This window comes from Eutrigla gurnardus (genome assembly GCF_963514095.1).
Source record: "Eutrigla gurnardus genome assembly, chromosome: 1".
Classification (NCBI taxonomy): Eukaryota; Metazoa; Chordata; class Actinopteri; order Perciformes; family Triglidae; genus Eutrigla; species Eutrigla gurnardus.
Window position 1 is genome coordinate 10494491 of NC_139915.1, and position 21590 is coordinate 10516080.

General features: G+C 43.1%; 1 protein-coding gene across 1 annotated transcript in view; it reads right to left on the minus strand.

Annotated features, from left to right (window-relative positions):
• gpc5a (glypican 5a) overlaps window positions 1-21590 on the minus strand; it is a 100304-nt gene that overhangs the window by 72058 nt on the left and 6656 nt on the right. The window contains exons 3-6 of the mRNA XM_084005873.1: window positions 6108-6568; window positions 5781-6014; window positions 5061-5206; window positions 4839-4964 (exon numbers count right to left, since the gene is read on the minus strand). Coding sequence (XP_083861999.1) covers window positions 4839-4964; window positions 5061-5206; window positions 5781-6014; window positions 6108-6568 — 967 coding nt within the window. The remainder of the gene's footprint in view (window positions 1-4838; window positions 4965-5060; window positions 5207-5780; window positions 6015-6107; window positions 6569-21590) is intronic.

Consider the following 21590-nt stretch of genomic DNA (forward strand, 5'->3'; position numbering starts at 1 on the left):
ACCAGAGGAGGTAATCATGAATAACACATCACACTGCCGTACGCGTTGAGGCTATAGCTTTTTAGGAGTGCTATAACTCCTGGTTTGCCGTCTCTCATTGTCAAGGGGAAAATAATAAAATAATATGTGTCCCACCCGCTCACATATTAGTTTTAAGATCAGGTGTCAAATAGAATTAGAGAGGAAATTTGCAGCTCCTGAGAAGGACTGAGGATCCCTGTGATCCCTCGAATAATCAGTCTGTTACTCCAATAGAGAAACAAAGAAAACATGGTAGCTGGTGTGTGTGTGTGTGTGTGTGTGTGTGTGTGTGTGTGTGTGTGTGTGTGTGTGTGTGTGTGTGTGGCTCATGGCAACCTGGCATTCCTTCAGACTGTGTGTGTGTGTGTGTGTGTGTGTGTGTGTGTGTGTGTGTAGCTCATGGCAACCTGGCATTCCTTCAGACTGTGTGTGTGTGTGTGTGTGTGTGTGTGTGTGTGTGTGTGTGTGTGTGTGTGTGTGTGTGTGTGTGTGTGTGTGTGTGTGTCGGACGGAGAAAGCATGTGGGAATGTATTAACCTTTCTGCCCAGACGGGGACAGTGTCTCCAACCAAAGAAGATCACCGTCACTTCCAGAGTTTGAAGGATGTTTCACTGTTTTACTTTTTTATCTCTTGCTGTCCGGTGACATAAATCACAACTACTTTTTAATCAGTTTTAAAGTGTGAAAAATGTCAGGGCATAACAATCCGTCCTAACCTTCATACTGGGGCTTGGTGTGGATTTGATTTTACTAGTGCCAATATGACATCTGAGGTCTGGTAATAATAAATATATTTTTAACAACTTTTTCCCCCTAATTTAAAGCAACTATAATCAATATTTTAATGTTAACAAAAGTGTGTGTGAAAGAGGTTGGTCATAATGATGAATCCACAAAACACATCACCCACCTCTGCAGCTCCCCAGAGCTTTTTTGCATCTTTAAGTTAATTGGTTTTATGGGCCGGAACTTTACTGTTTTGGTTCACAGTGATAATTCCACCCGGTGTTGTTTTCAGTCGCAGCAGGAAGCTGTTCTCAGTGAAAAAGCTTTAAAAAAAAAGAATAATAAATACTACCTGCTAAAAAGAGCAGCTAAAAAAGTGTGCCAAGAATCAATTCATTCCCTGAATCAACAAAAAAATTACATTATTAATTTCTTGCTCTTACTTTCCAAGATCCATTCCAACAGGAAGAACTAACGTTACGTTACTGAGCATCATGGGAAAAATGAAATAGGTAATGACCAAAGAAAGTTTTGTATATGTACAGAATGATATGCTGGTCAACACGTAGCAATCTGCAAAATTTTTATCTTGAAAATTGCAGACGGGGATGAAAATGTCCCAAAAAAATGTAGGACTCAAAACTCAAGAGTTTGGGACTTGGGAGTGACTTGGGTCCTGTGGTTGTTGATTTGGTATTTGACTACATGCCTGTCTTGACTTAGACTTGAGTGGAGAGTAAGAGACTTACATTGACACCCCCTGTGTTAAAGGTTTTCACCCCCAGAGGGCCACAAGAATCCAGTACTACAGGTTTAATTCAATCTAAATTGTTGTCTCAACACAAATCCACCGTATAACAACAGCTAAAAAGAGCATTTATATTCAAATCAGTAAAAGCTTGATTCATGTATAAATAAACAAAACTACAAATGGTGCTATTTTCTGATGGTACCAAAACAGTACTGAAGTGTGATATCTGGCACTACTCACAACAGTTTCAAAATTGGATCTGTTTTTTTCCCTTGTTTTTTAGCCTCATTCATATTGTGAGCGTAATAACACATCTCCAGCTTCAGTTCAATGCAGGGACTATTTCAGGTGAAATTAACTGTCACAAAACCACTTACCAATCATAATACTAATCAGTACATTTAATGCCCAATCTTTACTCCCGTCTTACTATGATTGTGTAAGAAAACCAGAGACAAACGATGCGTTTTACCAAACCTCTCCTGAAGCGAGACCCCATCATCTACATTCACATAGACATTGAGATGAAAGCAGCTTGTGTTCCCCCTCTATGATCTTATCTGATTGTTCTTTATATTTTTGTTTACCGGGGACTCATATGAGGATGTGCATTAAATCTCCCTTCAATCTCACGCTCCTGTGTCCTGAGTGTTTTTGTGCTCGTCCTTTTTTATTATATAAGACACGACTCTGGTGTAAGTCACTGCTTCTTTAAGACTATAAAACAATGTGTGCCACACACACACAAACACACACACACACACACACAAAGATGTTCTACAAAGGCATCCACACACACTTTCAAATGTACAGTTTCTCTCTCTCTCACACACACACACACACACACACACACACACACAAGGCAACTGAACCAATCGTTTAAGGTCTCTGAGGCCTCGATAAGCTCCTGTAAATCAGCCACCATCCAGCAGTAGGTTTTATTCCCCTCTCTCTCTCTCAGTGGATGTTGGGTTATGACCCACAGGCAGGAGGTTATTTATTACTTTTGTCTCGGCTTGTGTTGACTCCCAGCCACTCATCTATGTTTCTAGGCTAATAGAAAGCAGCACAGGGTTGTAGATCTGCAGGAAGTCTGCTAGGCTGCAGGGACTCGCCTCGCACGTCTCCTCAGAGCCCCGTCTCCCCGGATACTTAACGCTTCTCAATTCCTCGTCCTTCTTCCTCCGCATTTTTTGTTAGGGGGGGTGGGGGGGGGAGTAACCAAATCAAAATGAGAACCTGTGAGTGAACCTGAGGTGAATGCCTGCCTATAATTAAGTGAGGAAGGATGGTGAGAAAGCAGAGAGAAGCCCACAGACCATAAACATTTTTCCCAGAGGCTGCTGGCAGAGATGATAGACAGCCTGCAGCCTGCTGGCCTGGCTCTTTCTCCAGCGCACAAGAAACTATTCTCAGGCACGGATGCCTCCTTTGTGATGGAAAGTTGAGGTGTTATGTTGGAAACTAACAACAACAACAAAAAGATGAAAAGTGCAAATTACCAACGCCACGATGAAACTTAAGTGTGATACTTTGTCTCCTATGTGATTTTCTAATGAGCAACCCCCGAAAACATTCTTCAGAATGTCTGTCAATCTCTGTGGTTGCTAGGGAGGCTGTGAAAGGCCTTCTTCCCCTTCTCCACCCTCCTGCTTTCTTACCTTCACACAGCAGCTGTGAAACGATCTCAACAAGGCTGTCATCCTTTACAATGGCCTGTCTTACCCCAACCGGCAACTCCAGCCTCCCCGTAGCCTGAAATACGGGTCCACTTGCCGTTTCTACAGTGCTGACAGCAGCTGACAGTGAAGAGGAACAACCACAGACTGAGGATGTATGAGGGAGTCCTTGAGTGATGACAGCACACGGAAGACGGAGGGCTGTGAGGTAATGGAGACAAGGCCGCTGACTGATACTGCGAAAGAGGACAGTTTGTTTGCTCCAGCTCACAACCATTCATATCCAAGATCTAAGTCCGTGGGCACGAACAGTTAATGCATTCATTCTATGTCAGCTTGTTTGTGCAGGCAGTGTACACGTACACTGTTTAACCCTGGTCATATAAGACCAGGGTTAAAGTGTAAATACCACCTCATCATCAGTGAGATGTCTCTGAAAACCTTTTCAGACACGGATTGTCACTGCTGGCTTCATCTGTTTATGAGCACTGGACTGGGTAGGGACCCACAGGTTTTCGCGGGGGATCCAATTTCCTCCATTGTCTTCAACATTTCTAACCGAAGTACACCCGTGAGCCACATGAGGGAGCCTGAATGGTTGAATCGTTCTGATAATTGTAGGCTGCTTATACCGTTGAACAAGGCATTCTGTTTGTTTTACTGTTGAGAGGACATGAGAGGAATGAGATGTTAACTCCGTCTGAATGGATTCATTTGGTCATATTTAGTGTTAAACGTGTATAAGTTGTGATTTATCAAACGTTATGTTTTGTGCCTATTCCAGATAATGTAAGGTGATATGAAAAATTGCAGGAAAGATGGTCAGAACAGATACGTACTCATTTGCTGCATATTTATAAACTAGGCATTTGTTATTTTTCAATAATAATAATGGTTGTGAGTGTTGGTATGAGAGCACATTTACAGAAAGAGCTACACACTTGCACATTATTACCTAAATAGTACATCCCCTCCTTATACCTAGCCTTGAAAAGGGGAAAATCTATGAATACTTAAACAGCATTAATTTCAGAAATGAAGTGTCACAGTGGACCAGTATTGCCTTCCAGACTAGTTGTGATTTTACAAAATGCTACTGCATCTTGTGGTATACTCAGATTCAAGGTGAGCACACAGACAATTTCCCCGTCAGCAGAGAAATGTTAAAAGAGCCTTCTACTGTCAACATGCTTCATCCTGCACAGTGAAGGTCAAACATCTACGTGAAGGAAGTGAAAGGATTGATTTCTGCTGCACTCCAGTGTTTGCAAGTAATTGACTGAAATCCACATAGAAAACAAAAGCAGGATCATACACTTAAACTCAGGTATTATTTAGAGCGATGTGAAAATGTGCATTAATGCTGTTAATGTATTGGTGCTATAAATTAACCTGCCTTGCGTTGTCTAATGTCTGTAGTCTGAAATGAATGTTTGAATTCACCTGCATTCAAGTCTCACCTCTGCATTGCTTTGTTGACCCCACATATGAAATAAAATACTTGAATGATTAAAATATAAGAGAGGAAAGCCATGAGATATGAATCGGTGGGTATACTATAAAATTGCGTATAAACAGCATGGGGAGATTTTTTCAAGGTGCTGATGTTGTTGCATGATTTGTCACCCTTCTGTATTCTTGACTTATTTGAAAAACAAACCTTTTCACCATCTCGGTTCCGTTCCAGCAGGACAGCCCGTCGCCGGAGGCCAGTTCACTCACACACAGCTGATCCGCCAGGCCGCCGTAGAACGTACGGTACAGACGCAGACTGTTCAAAAAGTCCCTGAAAAAGCAACCACACACGGGCACAGCTGTAATGTGAACTGAAATCAGAAACGGCACTTCTCTGCGTGCATCTGGCCCCCTTTCACCCGCTTACCTCCTCCTAACAGTGAGCGGGTCGCCTGACACTTTGAGGAGAGCTTTAGGAGGGATGGACTCTCTGCTGCTGCTGCTGCTGCTGCTGCGCTGGATGCTGACAGACTGTGCAGGCTTCCTGGTTGGTGGGCCACACAGTTTGTGCACCTATCGCCCGATGAGACAGACACAGATTTAAGTCTAAACACTGAGGGAGAAGATGCTTGACTGACAGGTGTTTACACTAAGGCCATTAGTGCAGCCAAGCTTATCATCTCTAGTTTCTGAATGCACTGCATGTGAAGCAGTGACACTAGACAACCACTAAATGGAGCTGTGGCATCTCTAACAGAGGAGGAAAGAAAGTGTAATTCAGGCACGAACATCCAGTGGAATTTGTTTCACAAATGGCATAAATGTGGTTTTGATTGGATGGCTCACAATGTGGACGTCACTTGATTACTTGTGTTTTATGGATAAAGACTTCTTGGTTTGGGTAGATGAGGGCAGGCCTAAGGAGCAGCTGTTGATTGTGGATTTGGCCTGAATCCTTCTACATCTGGCAGTTCAACTACATAGTCTCTGACCGCCGTGGATCTGCTCATATGGATGTAATTCTGGACAGTTTGGGCCTTCTGTGGTCTACTAAATAGGCTTCATCCTTTATCTACAGCTGATACTGGTTTTCATCATATCATCCTAAACAATAAAAAAAAAAATCTCTCCTTAAAGATGATCTGACCTGTGCCGAGAGGCGGGGTCCGTTTTTCTGAGCGTGTCTGACAGCGTCGTGAAGCAGCGTGTGAACTCCCAGAAGCACCTGCTCCAGATCCTGTGGTCCATGCATCCGTGCAGACAGGCCCTCCAGCGAGCGCACAAACTCCCTCCAGTGGGCGTCGATCTCTGCCATGCTTGCCAAACAGCCCCTCATCACGTTGAGGCAGTAACCCATGCAGGGCTTGGCCTGGGTTAAGCCCTGCGGAGCAAATGACTTCGGGATCAGCGATGCTGGGAAAGACTTTCATTAATTCAAATCAATAAACTTCACTTCAGAGACGCGCGTCTATACCTGGCAGTGGGGACAGTAGTGCATCTTGAGCAGGGCCCGTCTGCACTCGCGGCTTAGCTGCAAGTGGTCTGTGGTGTTGATGACCTCGATGCCGAGGTGCAGTGCCTGAAGGAGAAGCTTCCCGGAGACCCCAGAGCGAGCAACCTGATCCGCCAGGAGGCTGGGAGCCCCGCCGAACGGCCTCAAATCCCGGCTGGATGATCTCACACACTCGGCGTACGCCGCAGATATGTCGCTGAGGCCTGGGTTGATGAGGTGATTGTAGACTAGCGGGAAGAGAGCGTCGAAGAACCGCTGCACCAGGTCGTCAACGCTGAGCTCCGAGCCCAGCAGGAACAGGCCAATGTCTGTGAAGAGTTCCCGCACAGGGCCGACGGCCTGGTCAGCCATGTTGTGGTACGACTCCTGGAGGATGGCGTTGGTGTGATTCTCCGCCTGCCTCATCAGGACCTCAAAGGTCTCTGTGGGAAGAAGACAACAGATTACAGAGGGATCTGAACACCTTATCATCCTATCTTGCTTCAAATTTGTTTGCAGCCAAAATATTCTGTAACTGGTAACAGTAAAAGTTGACTACTGCGCTGTAATATGAACAGTGCTGAATACAGCGCCCGCATATAGCTTCTACTGCCAGTAACCCAGAATGAAGAACAGAGGAGAGTCTTCAGGGGTCCCAGCAGGAGCTGCAGCTCCCTGCGTCTTCCCACAGAGGAGGTAGAGGACGTGTTGGAAAGCAATTTGTTCTCTAATCAAAAGCTGAACTGACAAAAGAAAATGGAGAAAAAAAAAGAGGTTACAGCACATCAGCCTGGGAGCTGCTGCAATATAATACGAACAGAGCTGCAGTATATAGTGTTTTATTAAACCAACTGCTTCTGCCGAGCGAGTGTCAAGAGCAAAAGGCTCATTGTGTCATGAGACCATTGTGAACAAGTGGACAAAGCAGAAAAACATGTAACACATAATGAGGTTAAGAGACTGAAGAGAGGGAGGAGGAAGGTGAAGAGAGGCGGGGGGGAATTATTTTTTACAAATTAATTCTTCATGGAATTAGCAATTATAATAATGTTCATATCATTTGCATACAGAACACATGTACAAGGCATCACACACACACACACACGCACACACACACCATGCTTTATCAGGATACGATGCTCACTTTCAACCTAAAAACATGGATTCGCTATCCTCAGCACATCCTCCTCATCCACAACTTTTTTTTTTTTTTTTTTATCAAAATGAAAGTAAATGTCAAGCAAAATTCTGCTAAGCTGCATGTGACAAAAGTCTGTCCGCTCCTGATAAAACTTCTAATGCTAATACTCGGGCCGCTGCATCAGGAGGCAGAAGAATATCATGCTGTGCCGGTTTTGCCTGCCACAGCAGCGTTAACGCAGTGTGTGTTTCTATGTGCGCGTGCATTGGGAGCATTGGGAGGAACAGATTATGCAGCATTATGGCGTCCAACATCCACCTCCCCGTAGTGAAGTTGTCTCTCTCTCAAATGAGAGAACTGACACAGAGGAATAACCTCAGCGAAACGGAACAATGTTTCACCAGTGCATGCTCCCATTTATCCTTTTTGTCTCTCTTTTTTTCAGGCTTTGTGTCTCCGCTAATACCTGAGCCACGGCCACTCTCTCATCATGTGCTTGTCATGAGTTGTGAGGCAAAGATCGGGATGAAGGCCTGGAGCTGCCTGGGGGAGGGGGGGGGAGCACACGGTGCAATAAGGGATTAGACGGTCGAGTGTTGTACAACACGCAACGACGTGGAAAGATTGACCGAAAGCCCCCTGGGGCGGGCGACCGCGAGGGGGAACAGAGAGGGGTCTGGCCTGCCTACGGGCGAGCAGGCGCCGGTAAACACCCGAGGCATCAGGAATTGAATCCGATCGCAGGTCTTCTGTGATCTCGCACGGACGGTGATAGGTCTAATCAGATCTGAAGCTCAAAGACGTGCTCATGCGCAGCCCAACACTCCGGTCAGAGGGTAGTGGAAAAAAGGAACACAGAGGGAGAATAAAGAAAGACAAGCGTGGCAGTTGTGAAAGTGCAGTGTGGATGTTATGAATGTGTGAATGAAGTGGACAGACCAGATACAGAGAGAGAGAGAAATATGAGTACAGTTAGAGATTATTACGGCCCTCGGGTGTTTGAAGCAGAGCAGGCAGACTTATGAAGGGGTCCCACAGGGATTAGAGCGCGTGCTCCAGGACGGCTTTACCACATTAGATTGTGGAGTTAATGAATCCCACTTGTCAAACCACTAACGAATATCTGTGGCGTAAACACATTTCCTCTCCGTTTCATCTCACCGGTTACTTCTTGTGCTTCCCGGCAAGTAAATGTAGTCATCAAGCCACTTGCAGATTCCCCCCACCATATATAGATACATAAAGGCAAACTTTAAAAGGCATGGATAATAAGCTGATCAGGAATTCTGCTGTCTAAACAAGAACACCCAGGCAGAAGTTGCTGTAGCTGTCCTGGCAGCGTTAATGCCGTTACTTTTCACCAAAAAGAGAGTGTGAAGCAACGTCTCTCACTTGGAGGCCTAGACCAGCGGCCAGGCTTCTGGGTAAGCCTGAGGACAGAGCTAACACGTGGGAGGGGAGAAGATGAAAAAGAGGAAAGTAGCAGAGTGAGAAGATACTTTTTTAGACCAAACTAATCAAGTCTGAGTCTCTGTTCACATTTTGATACCAGGCTAAATATGTGATGGTGTGCGAATTTACCAGCTAAAGAGACAGATATTGTATCTGAGGAGGTGATGGAGACCAAAACAGAGCAAAAAGAGGGTGAATATTAGACTTATATACTCATCAGGTGATGAAACATCACTCGAAAATGATTTTTTGTTGTTGTCAATGTTCCCAATATCAACTTTATTACGACAATTGCTGTGTTGCAACTCGCAACAATAAAAACAGTTTACTTTCTTGAATAGTGTTTTAGTGGACCTCTGGGTGTGTTTCTGTCTCTTCAAATTGTTTTTAAAACAGCCCTAATGACGTTTGCCTGCTATGTTCTGTGTGTGTGTGTGTGTTCTGAGTGCCAATGACCCGGCTGATAAGAGGAGAGCGGACATGTTTGCATTTCTGGCAGCGGGAGGAAGACAGAGAGGAGGCTGAGCCAGCATGACAGAAAACACTCACATACTGTGGAGTGACTCCTTACAGCTACTGAGGGTCTGCTCCGCTTCAGTTAACTAGCTGCTGGACACATGGTGGGCATCATGCAAAGTATGTGTGTGTGTGTGTGTGTGTGTGTGTGTGTGGGTGGGTGTGTGTTTTCATTTATCAAATTGTTTTGCAGGACAAACAGCAGAGCATTGAAAAACGATACCAGCTGCTGGCCTGAAACAAGCAGAACAATTTTAGTGAAAGGATAGGCATAAAGCAAGAGTCTGGTTGTTGAAAGATTCTGATAATAGTTATAATATTAATTCAGATTGATTGAAATACCTGTATAAATGTTTCAATAGTGAAAACATTTTTAAAATATGTATTTCTAATGGAAACGGGCTTTCATTCTAAATGTTTGCATATGATCAGAAAAAAAGGATCTTAAACCATTTACATGCTTCTAGGTTTCAGCTTTGTATTTAAGTTGGATTTTGTCTTGAATGGAATCCATATGTGACGAAATGGGAGAGAATTTAAAGGGAAAGCAGCATTTAGACTATAAAGAAGCCATGACAGCGTGCCATCAACCTGAGGTCTCCCCTCGCCTGCTATAAACAACTAATGTATGAAAGCTCGGGTGTCACTGGTCATCATCCAGATATATTGCCTATTATATACCAGTCACAAAGCCCCTTCAGTTAAATACCTCAGAAGCTGAGCTTTTCTCCACGTCTAAAAGGCTTTTAATTTGATCCCATTTTCTTCCTTTCTCCCATAATTGCTGCACTTCTCATTTTCTTTAATGCAGGATGATCTGGTTAGCTGTGACAGGGGTAGTGATGAGTTACACTTCAGGTCAGGGTCTCTGGCAGTTGGCAATAAACTAGGGAAAGGGGAGTTTTATTTCACTTCATTATACCACCTTGGTCTCTCCCCCCCTCTCTCTCTCATACAGTAAGCAGATCAGACATCACATGCAGGTACAAGATGATTATTAATCACCGTGGGAAATACTATATACAGTAAAGATAGGACAAACTGTATAAATTAAGCTAGCTGAAGATGAAAATGCAGAGTATTGCTTTCACCGCCAGAGGGAGACATTTTTCATTTTAATAAGCATACTGTGTGGGGAGTTGGATCAGTATGATGTTGAGAAAACAGTGCAGCAACCGACTAAACATGTGCTGCATTCACCCTGCCACTGCCCACTGTCTCCAAAAACAACCACAGACAGCTTATCCAGATTTCTTGGTTAAACAAAGTACAGTCTAAGAATATTAAAAAAATATCATATAATAAAAATTGCCAGATGTGGACACATTCCTATGCGCTCACATCACTTGATTAGGTCCAAATAGTCGAGAGGATGTTGGAAATTATATAATTAAAAAACTGTTACGCAACCTGTTACTCAGTGTCAACAAAATGCCTACAACAACAACAACAAAAAATGTCATTCTGACGATGCATTCATATGGATGTCATGTCGATATAAGGTGTTATTGGATATCAAGGGCATGATTTGTGGGACACACCTTTCCTTTCTGTGCTTCTCTGCTGAATGTCTGCCTTCAGTATTTCGCGAGCGTCAAATATATTGAGTGAGTGAAATCTTTAATAATCAGAGAAACAGTGAAACACGGCCTTCAGACGTGGTGTACAAATCACATGGCGCTGCTGAACTACTTCCAAGTCCAACAGTGAGAAGTGGTACTACATCATCAACAAAGAGATTATCTGATATGACGGCTTAGCAGGCGTCTGTGCAGGTGTTGTTAATACACTGCATGAACGCTGTTGTGTATGTGGCGTGTATTTGTATTCATAGACACGTCATTGAGGAAAAGGATCAGTCAGCTGAGAAATAACACGAGCCTTTGTAGTTGAAGATCCTTTTGAAACAGACAAAAGACCAAAAGCTCCTGTTCTCTCTCTCTCTCTCACACACACACACACACACACACACACACACACACACACACACGCAGTGGAATAAGCAGACGCATTGTTGACACAGTAAATGTGCAGTGCATCCCTAAATGCACACCGTAAAACGCGTGAACAGATCGCATCGATATCCCGCGTTTGAACCTTCCCGTGTTTCCAGGTTCCGAGCACTCAAATGCCAGCGGCTGACCTCAGCTGAGCCTTTTGAGCAGAGCAAAGATGGCTTTTATTAATGTGATTCATCCTCTGTGAATGGCTGCGACCACAACAGAGAGAGCCCCTTGACATCTGATAGGCTGCAGAAAAGGCCATCCTGCAGCTAGAGAGGATGAGTCAGTGGAGCTGTGGGTTCAGCTCATCCCAGAGCAAAAAGACACACAATGAAAGTCAATGACTTACAGGGTGGCAAAGGCAGTATACAGTCAACAGACAACTATGTCTTTTTCATTATGGCATATTAGAGGATGAAAGAAGCACCCGCACGCTTTGATGTTCCAGGATGGAGACATGATGACAGCGTGTTGCTGCATAAATGTTTGTGGTCGCCAAACATAATTGAAAAGGTCTGACACCGACGGTTGTGCAACCGACTGGTGACTCACTTATTTTATCCAACAGAATTTTTGCGAAACATTTCTTGGTAGTTTCTCCCTTTTAACCCAGTACTTTTTCAGTTATTATTGGCTTATTATTAAACTTCAGAGTATGTTGGTGCCCTGACCAAAAGACTCTTATAAGTGTACACAAATTGAACACTTAATCACCATGTCCAAAGACATTGCTTTAGATGTATCTGGTCATATTTCATTTCATTTTAATGCCTTCCTCTCAGGCTGTAAACTCGAAGCTAGACTCTTAAGCTGCTGGATATAGAACGTTAAAAAAAAAACGCCTGTAATCTCTGCAAGTAGCAGCGGTGCACGTTTACAACATTAAAAAAATCCACTGGATGCAGCACTGTCAGTGACTTGATAAGACCTTATTTTAGCTTTTCTGGCATGACACATTTTCACACAAGTAAGCATTTTAGTTTGGGATGAAAAGGAAGCAGCTCACAACACACACAACGCAGGTTTGAGCTGTTGATGTGTCTGACAACCGCGCCGAGCTGCTCAGGAAGTAAACAAATGTATGAACGGACATAAGAGTGATTACGAGACGTCAAAGGGAATCGGACTTTGCATCATCGTGCACACAAACAAACGGCGTCTGTCCCGATGCAGCAGGAGATGGAGGCGAAGCACAAAGTGTTACTCAGTGTGTGTGAGTGAGCTCAGTGTACCTGGCTGCTCTAATCTACAAACAAACTGCCACGTCCAACTGTGTGTGTGTATGTGTGTGTGTGTGTGTGTGTGTGTGTGTGTGTGTGTGTGTGCGCGTGTGCGTGTGCGTGTGTGTGTGTGTGTGTGTGTGTGTGTGTGTGTGTGTGTGTGTGTGTGTGTGTGTGTGTGTGTGTGCTGGCACATGTGCGAGCATGTCGGCGGGAGGAAGGGGGGAAATACATAAAGAGTCCGTATCACACGGTCCCATCTCAAACGGTGTCTCTACACAAGACTCGACCGCCTGCCTCCTTCACAAGCCGACCAAAGCAGCACAGCAAACACCACCAGACTGACCACTCTGACCTGCAGATGGCAGAGAATGAGGTTCCTGGAAAAAAAAAAAAAGTTTAAAAGCCTCAGAATGTTTTCTTTTTCCTTCCGTCCTCAGTTTCAATAAAGGAGGCATTGTTTCACACAACTGAAAACAGTCACCTGCTCGGAGGTGTTACAGAAGTGTGCTCTGGCTCAGGGTTTGTCAGAGAAGGGTGGAGGGGGTGAAATGTGATTTATTTAGGTAAAACTAAGGAGGAGATGAGAGGAGGGAAGGAAAGGAAGGGAAGGAGAGGAGATGAAAGGAAATAGAGTTAAGAATAAGTGATAGGAAGGGGGGAATGAGAGGGGGATGGGAGATGAAAGGAAAGGAGAAATAAAGGGATGAGGAGAGGGAATGGAAGAGAAGGAAAAGGGGATTGAAGAGGTAAGGAAATAGGGGAGAGGAAGTGAAGGGAAGAAGGAATGGACGGGCAAGGGGCATGGAGGAGAGCAGAGGAAAGAAAGAAAATGAGGAGGAAAGAGGAGAGGAGAGGCACATTAAGACTGTAAGTCATTTTAATCTATTTGGCCTGGAGTCAGGCTCAGCTTACCATCAGCCCTTATCTCTGTGTACTTCCTCCTCCACATCAATAAACACGCTCCTCCATACATACATTAACAGCTGACAAACACATATTTAGCCAAAGCAAATTCAGCCATCCTGTAATAAATCTGACAACAGCCACCTGGACTTAAAAAAAGAAGAAAAGGCACTTCCCTCCTCCTGCATATGCATGTACCCTTTTCCCTCTCCATCTCTCTCTCTCTGCCGCTCTCTCGTTTTCCTTGAGAAAAGGCTTAAAAGTCAATATTTGAGGATCTGTTGCAGCTCTCCAACACTTCAAAGATCGCAGAGCTCGGCTGTGAACGTAGCCTTTAATATGCCGTTCAGGAAAAGAAGCAGAGAGAGGTCAGTAAAATGGGGCACTCTTGTAGGAGAGGGTGTGTGTGTGTGTGTGTGTGTGTGTGTGTGTGTGTGTGTGTGCGTATAGGTCAAATACCCTTTCACACATGTAGAAACACAGGTCTTGTAAAAAAAAAGGGAGAACACACTCATGCACACATATAGAAACCCAGCCAGACAGAGAGAGCGAGCTGCCACAGTTTTAAGAGCCGGAGTGAAAATAATAACATCATAATAAAGCTTTCATTATAGCTTTCAAAGGTGGCTCTGTGTGCGGCTGTGGAGGGTTTCCCGTGGCTGGCCTTTGGGAGCTGTTAGATGGCAGTGAAGGAGCCAACAGGGCTGTCATAAGCCTGAATGGAGCGCCTAATGCACACAGCACGCCACTGATTACTCTATTGAACTGGATAATTACATTAGATTTATAAAAAGATGATATGCTACATTGGGTTCAAGGATCTGAAAGTGGAACGCTGTGTGATTTCACCTAGTTGACTTGCCTACAAAAGAGGAGCCATTATGTTGTTGATTAACTTGTAATTATACCAGCCCTTAACTAAGCATGACTTATGTAAAAGTATACTGGAGCAGTGCAAAACTAAATCATTAAAATGGCAAGAGACACGTCCAAGACAGTGTAGTCAGACACCAATTAAGGGACATCCACTCAAGCTTACGTTGTTCTTTAACATTTGACATTTAATATTCACTCATTTGGATCGTTTCCAGTCCTTCACTGACAAATGATGAGTTCTTAGCTATATCTGTGCTGCTTTAAAAATAGTTTTTTTAGTCCAGTTCACATGAGGCTACAGATTTTAAGCTCCAATCAAGACAAACTGAAATTTTCCGATAGCACGCAAACTTTTGGATAGCAGAGTCAAATGCAGCTCAAGGTGCTGCACTTTTGTATACCTTGTGACTGACTAACTGAGTTGAATAAATGTATAGAAAATATTTGTAAAAAGTGCATTATAATTTCCCAGAGGCAAAGGTGTTTTTTCCAACAACAAGCAAAAAAATCTAAAGATATTCAGTTTACAAGAAAAGCAGAAAATATTCACATTTGTAAGATGAAACCAGAGAATGGATGACAGTTTACTTACAAATAGACCCTCCTTGATTTTATTTGATTAAAAATATTTTATATTTTGTCTGTGTATGTTTCTTACCCTAATATCTCACATGTATGTGCTTATGTATCGTATGTATACTTGAAAACATCAGATATGCACTGTTGCATGGCTGAATTAATTAAATACAATCACTTCACTGCATTTACAGGAGTTTTCATGCAGATCTGGTTAGATGGAGCTCGTGGAAACATCTGTGAGGCACCTACATGTCAAAATGATCACATAATCACAAATGTTAAAATAATAGCAAGAACTCAAGTGACGCTAAAATTGTCCTGTTATGTCTGTCTGAAGGGAAGAAGAGAAAACATTTGGACTCCCAGCAGTAAGAACAACATTCATTTGTCAGTCATGCCAGGATACGAGTGATAAGATGGACTATTATGCCATTATATCTGCTGTCGGGGAGGAAGGACAGGATGAGGGGGAAGAGGAGGAGAGGGGAGAGTGGGAGCAGACAGTGGGCTTGGTGTGTTGCTGTCTTTAGGATTTCATCGCCCAGACGAATAGAGACTAATCCCTAGAGGCTCCTTCCTTACTTAGGAAATACTTCCTTCCATCAGACTGGCAGAAAGGGTGATTTCTCCTCTCCAAACAACTACAGTGAAACTGAGAAGCACAATCTTAAGAAACAGACCAAGAGTCGATTAAAAAAAAAAAAAAACGTTAACATTCAAACTGCAAAGTTTGTGGTGAAGTCTGGGCAGTTTCCTCTTAGTATCAGTTATGGAAAGTCATTTTTCACAGTCAAATGTTCTGAAATACCAGAGTACAGCCCCAACGTGTGTCTGGTTTAAGTTGGGCATCGGAATTATTTAAAGAATTTTGGTTTAACTTGAGGGCTACATCCAGAAAAAGAGCCCATTATGGCCCGAACCATTCACTTAACATACCCCAAAATCAAAGTAACATGGTTTGTGTGGAAAGCTGAGTGTCACCTCAGTCTTTGCTGTACACTGCTAACAGTTGTACATGTTGGTAGCTGCACAGTCAGCTCCCATCACACAGGAACATTACTCAACACTTTGTAAACATCTAAAATAAAGGGAAATAAAACTGTGTAAATCAGTCATAAAGATAACAGTTCCTGTTTAGCAGTGTGCTGTATCATCTCATCTAGAAAATGGCCTTAAGACAACAGCCAGGAGCCATAAATCTCCATTTCAAACGGGCACACAGGAGACAAACAATGTAAAGTGCTGACTGGTGTGTGTATTTTTAGGGCTCATCTCTATGCAGCAGCTACAGTGCAACGAGTGTGCTTGAAACAGACGGGGACAAAATGTAAGACGGGAAAAAGTCAGTGTGGACGTGCGTTCACGTTGAAGCACAAAGCAGGATTTACAGGTGTGTGTCAATGGAAGTGGATCTCCTGAGCAACAGTGTACCGAACACACACACACACACACACACACACACACACAAGCGTTGGATGATTGAGAGTTGGCAATTAGCTTCACGTCTGACACTATAAAAGCTCTCAAGGGTTTTTCTTGGAATGTCAGATGAGGATGCCGGCTATTAAAAGTTATTTATAGAAAAAAGACAATAAAAAACTGCAGTTTGCACGCCTTCTTCTGTGGTTTAAATGAGACATTAAAATAACAACCTGTAAGAGATCAGAGATATGCATTTTAAATGAAAACGTGTTTTAATAAAGAAATTGTTTTTGGGAAATATAGTCATCTGATCGGAGAGTTCGAGGAGAAGATTGATACCACGCTCATTTTTGTCTGTGGAGCTCGTTAGCTTAGCTTAGCATACAGCCTGGAAACGGGGAAATGGCTAGCCTGGTCTCCTTAAGCTCAGTAACTAACACATTTATATCTTGATTGTTTAATCCACACAAAAGACAAAGTGAAAAAAACAATAAAACAATAAAACAGGAGGTTATGTGCCAGACTATTTCTTGGCGGGAAACAGTTGCCAGCAGAGACTCCAGAAAAAGAAACGTTCCAGCACATAGCTCATGAAAAACGTCAAAATGTTGTGTTGAACAGATGTTTTTTTTTGTATGTATTAATTTAACGAGATATAAGATATTAATTAGGAGGTGTAGGGAGATGTTGTCAGCCTTGACAGAGCCAGATTATCTGATTCCCTGTTTCCAGACCGAAGCAGATTCAGGTTCTCTAGGGTTCTCAGCTAAGCCAACTGGTTTGTCCCCCAGCAACGGGCTTTGAAGTGGACAAACCATGTTATTTTGTTGATGAAGTACATTAACTTCCCAGTCCTAACACTTAAACAGCTCTTATTTAAATCATTAGGACCTACATTCCACTGATAGCTGAATCCAGAGATATAATGAACTGCTGTTTGAGCCTGAGACAGAACGGTTGGGAGGCGGGGTTAAAGGAAGCATCAGTGCTCTTGCTCTATGGGCCTATAGATTAGGAAAGATCCAGGCCCTTCTTGTTCCTAGGGCGTCAAATACAGATGCTTTGGATGAGATGTAGTCAAGTTACTACAATGTTAACCCATCCGTGTCATTGTAAGCTCAGAGAACATGCTCCGGGAGTGTGATGACGTAGTATAAGACCATAAAAACAAACAATCACAGGACTTTCAGCCAGGACGAGGTGTTCCAGACCAGTGTTCATGTCTCATACATATTTATTCTAAGCACTAAACCTAACTAAGAGGTTTTGTTGCCCAAACCGAAGCTAGCGTTTTTGTTTGAATTTACCTCATGTTCACCGAGGCCGGCACTGGGCTACGCATTCAGTTAGAAAGTGACGCCAAAGTGACAGTAAGCATCAGTATGTGTCAACTGATTGCGAACTTGTTGGAAGATCTGGGTAATTCGTTTCAAGCAGCATCAATCTTCTCATCTAACTCTCTGCCACAAACAAATGAGCATATTCTCAAACTGTCAAACTGATATAAAGGGATTAGGAACCAGATTAGAAAAAGTCCTAGTCTGGCACAGGAGCTGCAATAGGAGATGGAGGGAGACGCAGCCGTGGTCAGTCTGACTACGTTGTTATTTTGCAGCAGTCCAAACGCCTGGATTGTTGAAGGGTATTGACTCTAAATAATCCTGCTTCCCTCTAAATCCTCATTCTCCGACTTCAAACGCTGTGCAAAGACTTTCAATAGAATCTGGCATCCTCCCAACTTTCCCTCCGTCAGTCGCTCATTCTTCTTCTTCCTCGCATTCTTTTTCACTCTCTGTCCTCCCCTGGATCAACTGTCCAACCTTGAATCACAAAGCCAAGCCCAAACTCTGTGGAAGTCTCGAGGAGAGGCCCCTGTTTTGGCTGGCACACACACACACACACACACACACACACATACACAGAAGTGACAACAAAGAAGCCACGGCTGTAGAGCCGGTGGACAAAGATTCTGCTAAATGAAAGGTCCCACACAGAGGAGCAGAGAGCAGGTTAGAAAGGATCTCAAGACCAGTAGTGAGAATCGACATATGAAATCTTTAAACAAAATCCAACCATCAGTCAATATGTTCAGTTTATGCGTGTCTTTCATCATTCATCTTACTGCCTGTTGGGTTATTATTGGAATCCATGCGTTTTACTCAAAATTACCAACTTTATTTCCCCACACAAACGAGATACACTCATATTTTGTCATGCTTGGCAAAAAGCACGAAGAGTCATCTTGGTGGAGGCGGGACAAATGGCTTGCTCATGTTCTATAAAAAAAGACTAGCTGCCCTGTGACATCATGCTCATATTAAAAATGCTAACATATTTGACACATCGGGGAGAGAATTTGTTGGACAAACTGATGTTTAGCAGGTAGGTTTAGCCGAATAGACTAATGTTCATGATGATCCATCTAGTAGTTGAGATATTTCATTATAGAACAAAGAGGTTTACCAAAGACCAAATAACCCACCCTGCCATCTTCACCACCATACAGTTCGGTAACAGTGATGTATTTTCCATGATTTCTGATACGATAAACAGAAAGCAGCTTCTATGTGAAGCGGTCTGGTGTTTCTAGGGAGGGATGTAACGCGAGGAATGTGCATTTTAAAGACAAAAGATCCTAAAATGCAGAGTCCTATAAAAAGCAGCATATTTTCCCTGACGAAGGCAAGCGGCCAATTTGTGACCAACATAGAAACTTTACTGGAAGGGAACACTGTGTTACTGTAGTCAGTGATGCAGTGCTGCTCAGGGCTGGTCACAGCACAATATCTAACCTTGGTAAGAAATTACGGTTTTGAACTTTGGAGGAAAAGCGGATTGCAAAGGAGCAGTTAGGTAAGTGCGGTGGCTGCTGCAACTCTGCTTTTAGAACGGCTTTTGTATGATAACCCTGCAAGAGCTGCTGGAATATTAAAATATATACAGAAGTGTGTTTATCCAAAGTTCAGACTTGTGAAGCAACGAGTCACTTTTACACAAAGTGCTAATGTAAAATAATACACCAGATATTTAAGAACAATTATTCAGGCGAAATTCTATACAAAACATGAATTTACTTCACTAATATTGCCATTGTTAACCAGACGAGTGCAACCTTACACCTTAACGTCTCAATTGCAGATTACGGAGCATCGACGACCACAATAATTTGTTAATTTGATGTTTTATCAAAAAAAGCTATTATGGATTTCAGCTTTAGCTGACTCCTTGATAATGAATAGAAGTTGTGTAGCTTGGTTTTAGAGCTTGGGATGTCAACAACAATGTATTAATTCAAATTAAAAATATTCTTTTATAGGATCCAGACCCAGGATGTCGTGGTCATACGGTATGGGCGTTATCCAACAGAGTGCTGACTTTACTGGACATAACCCAACCAGAATGTATTCACAGAAATAGATATTCTGCTACAACAAATCCTCTAAAACATAATCTGTCTAACCAGCAGCAATGAGAACAACTCTACACGCCACCGAGACCTTGTTTGGCGCAGAGTGTGTCGCTGTAATGCGATGGCTGATTGTGGTCTTCTCTTGTGGGGCCACGGCCACTAGAATATGTTCTTTTTTCAAATTCAAACAGTAAATGATGGGCAGTGGATCCTTCTGGTAAAGAGAAACAGAATTAGCATTTATGAGTGCAAATACCAAGTCCTGAGCACGACAGTTAGCTTTCCACTTCAAACCAGCGCTCGGACCCGACTGTTTGATCTCACGTTCGTCAGCAAAACAGTAGCTAACAATTAAAAGTCGAGCAAAGGAAGAGGGCTGACGAACCGTGTCTGCTGTATTCCTGTGTCTCATGTTGATGATATCTTTGATTTTCTTCCCAGGCTAGAAACCAAAATGACTCATTGACTGGACGGAAGACCACAAGCCTCGGAGTGTTAATGGTCAAAACAGATTCATGCCACAGACATTGAAGTAACAGCAGCATTCAATTTATAACAGCCAGTCTCATCAAGTGGCCATGTTATATTGGTGGCGGCTTTAAGATGATTTATACTATATTAAAAACACATGGACTACAATCTCTACTCTATCTCTTCAGCCTTGAGGCGTGCCATGAAGCGCCTGTGCATTTCCAGCACAAGGAGACGCTACTTGCTTTAAAAGAATAGTTGAACATTTTTGGGAACAGTTGTCAAACAAACGAGATATTGCGTTAATTAGTGAGCATGTGATATGATGGTGGGAGGATTTGAGCCAGCCTAGCGTGTCCCGTCTTTATGCTAAGCTAGTTAGCTTGACATCCTCTAGCTCCCATCCTCTCATTTCTCCACATATTAAATTATTCTTATGAAGCAATAGTTCGATATTTCGGGAAATAGTAGTAGTTAAAATGTGATGTAATTGCACAAGCAATGTAAAACCATTAATGTAATGTTGCGAAGTTGAACCCAGATGAATGATTGTCACACCAGCAGGGACCAAGATATAGCAACATCCTCCACTTATTACATCCCTAAGAAAGGCTACTGACTATTTACAGAAGATGGAGTGTCCTACAGGTTTGCACTACACTTCTTTTATAGTTATACATTTCAAATTGCCCCCAAAAGGAGTGCATTCCTATGATCTGCTGATCTCATACCGTTTTGCTATGATTTGTGCGCCCCTCCTCAGACAGCCTCTCAGGCATCAACAGCTAATTCATAGTGGGTTCTGTTTCTGAGTTTTATTGACTTCTGCCCCACCGGGCGCTGGGATTGCACAGGTTGGTTGCCATGGTTGTAAGACAAACCTGCACAGGGCGGGGGAAAAAACGAGCTCCCCAGAATCCGTGCACAGCGGGCTGCATATTTGTGCATTGTGTGGACGACGTGCAGGAACCTCACAACCGGTGAATGAAAACATGCCGTCCTGAGAGGCTTCCTGACAGACCAGGAGCAAAGCAGGAGGGGGAAAAGTGATGGAAAGCTCAAAGGCTGTCTGCTTGACAGCATGCCATCAACTTTGTCTTTATTCTTTTTATTTTTCCTTCCCCCGCCGCTGTTGCCCGGCTATCTTCTGGCTGCGACATGACTTGAAAGGCAGCGGTCAGGTTCGTTTAAGGACGGGATAGTCAAATGTTGAGGCACATTCCTCTAAAGAAAAGAGAATACCGTAATGAGCCATTACTGCGGGACGAGCTGCGCTTTGAAGCTCCACTCATAATTAACATCTCAAGCACTTGTTTTTTGCTTTATTACTCATTATGTTTAAGTATTGAGCTCGTTTTCTACATATGCCCTTGAAGTTTTTTTTTTTTATAACTGTGGCCCATTACAAGCAAAAAAACATCAAGTCCCCCAGGAAAAAACATTTGAAATAGCTTTTTATTGGTTCATGTT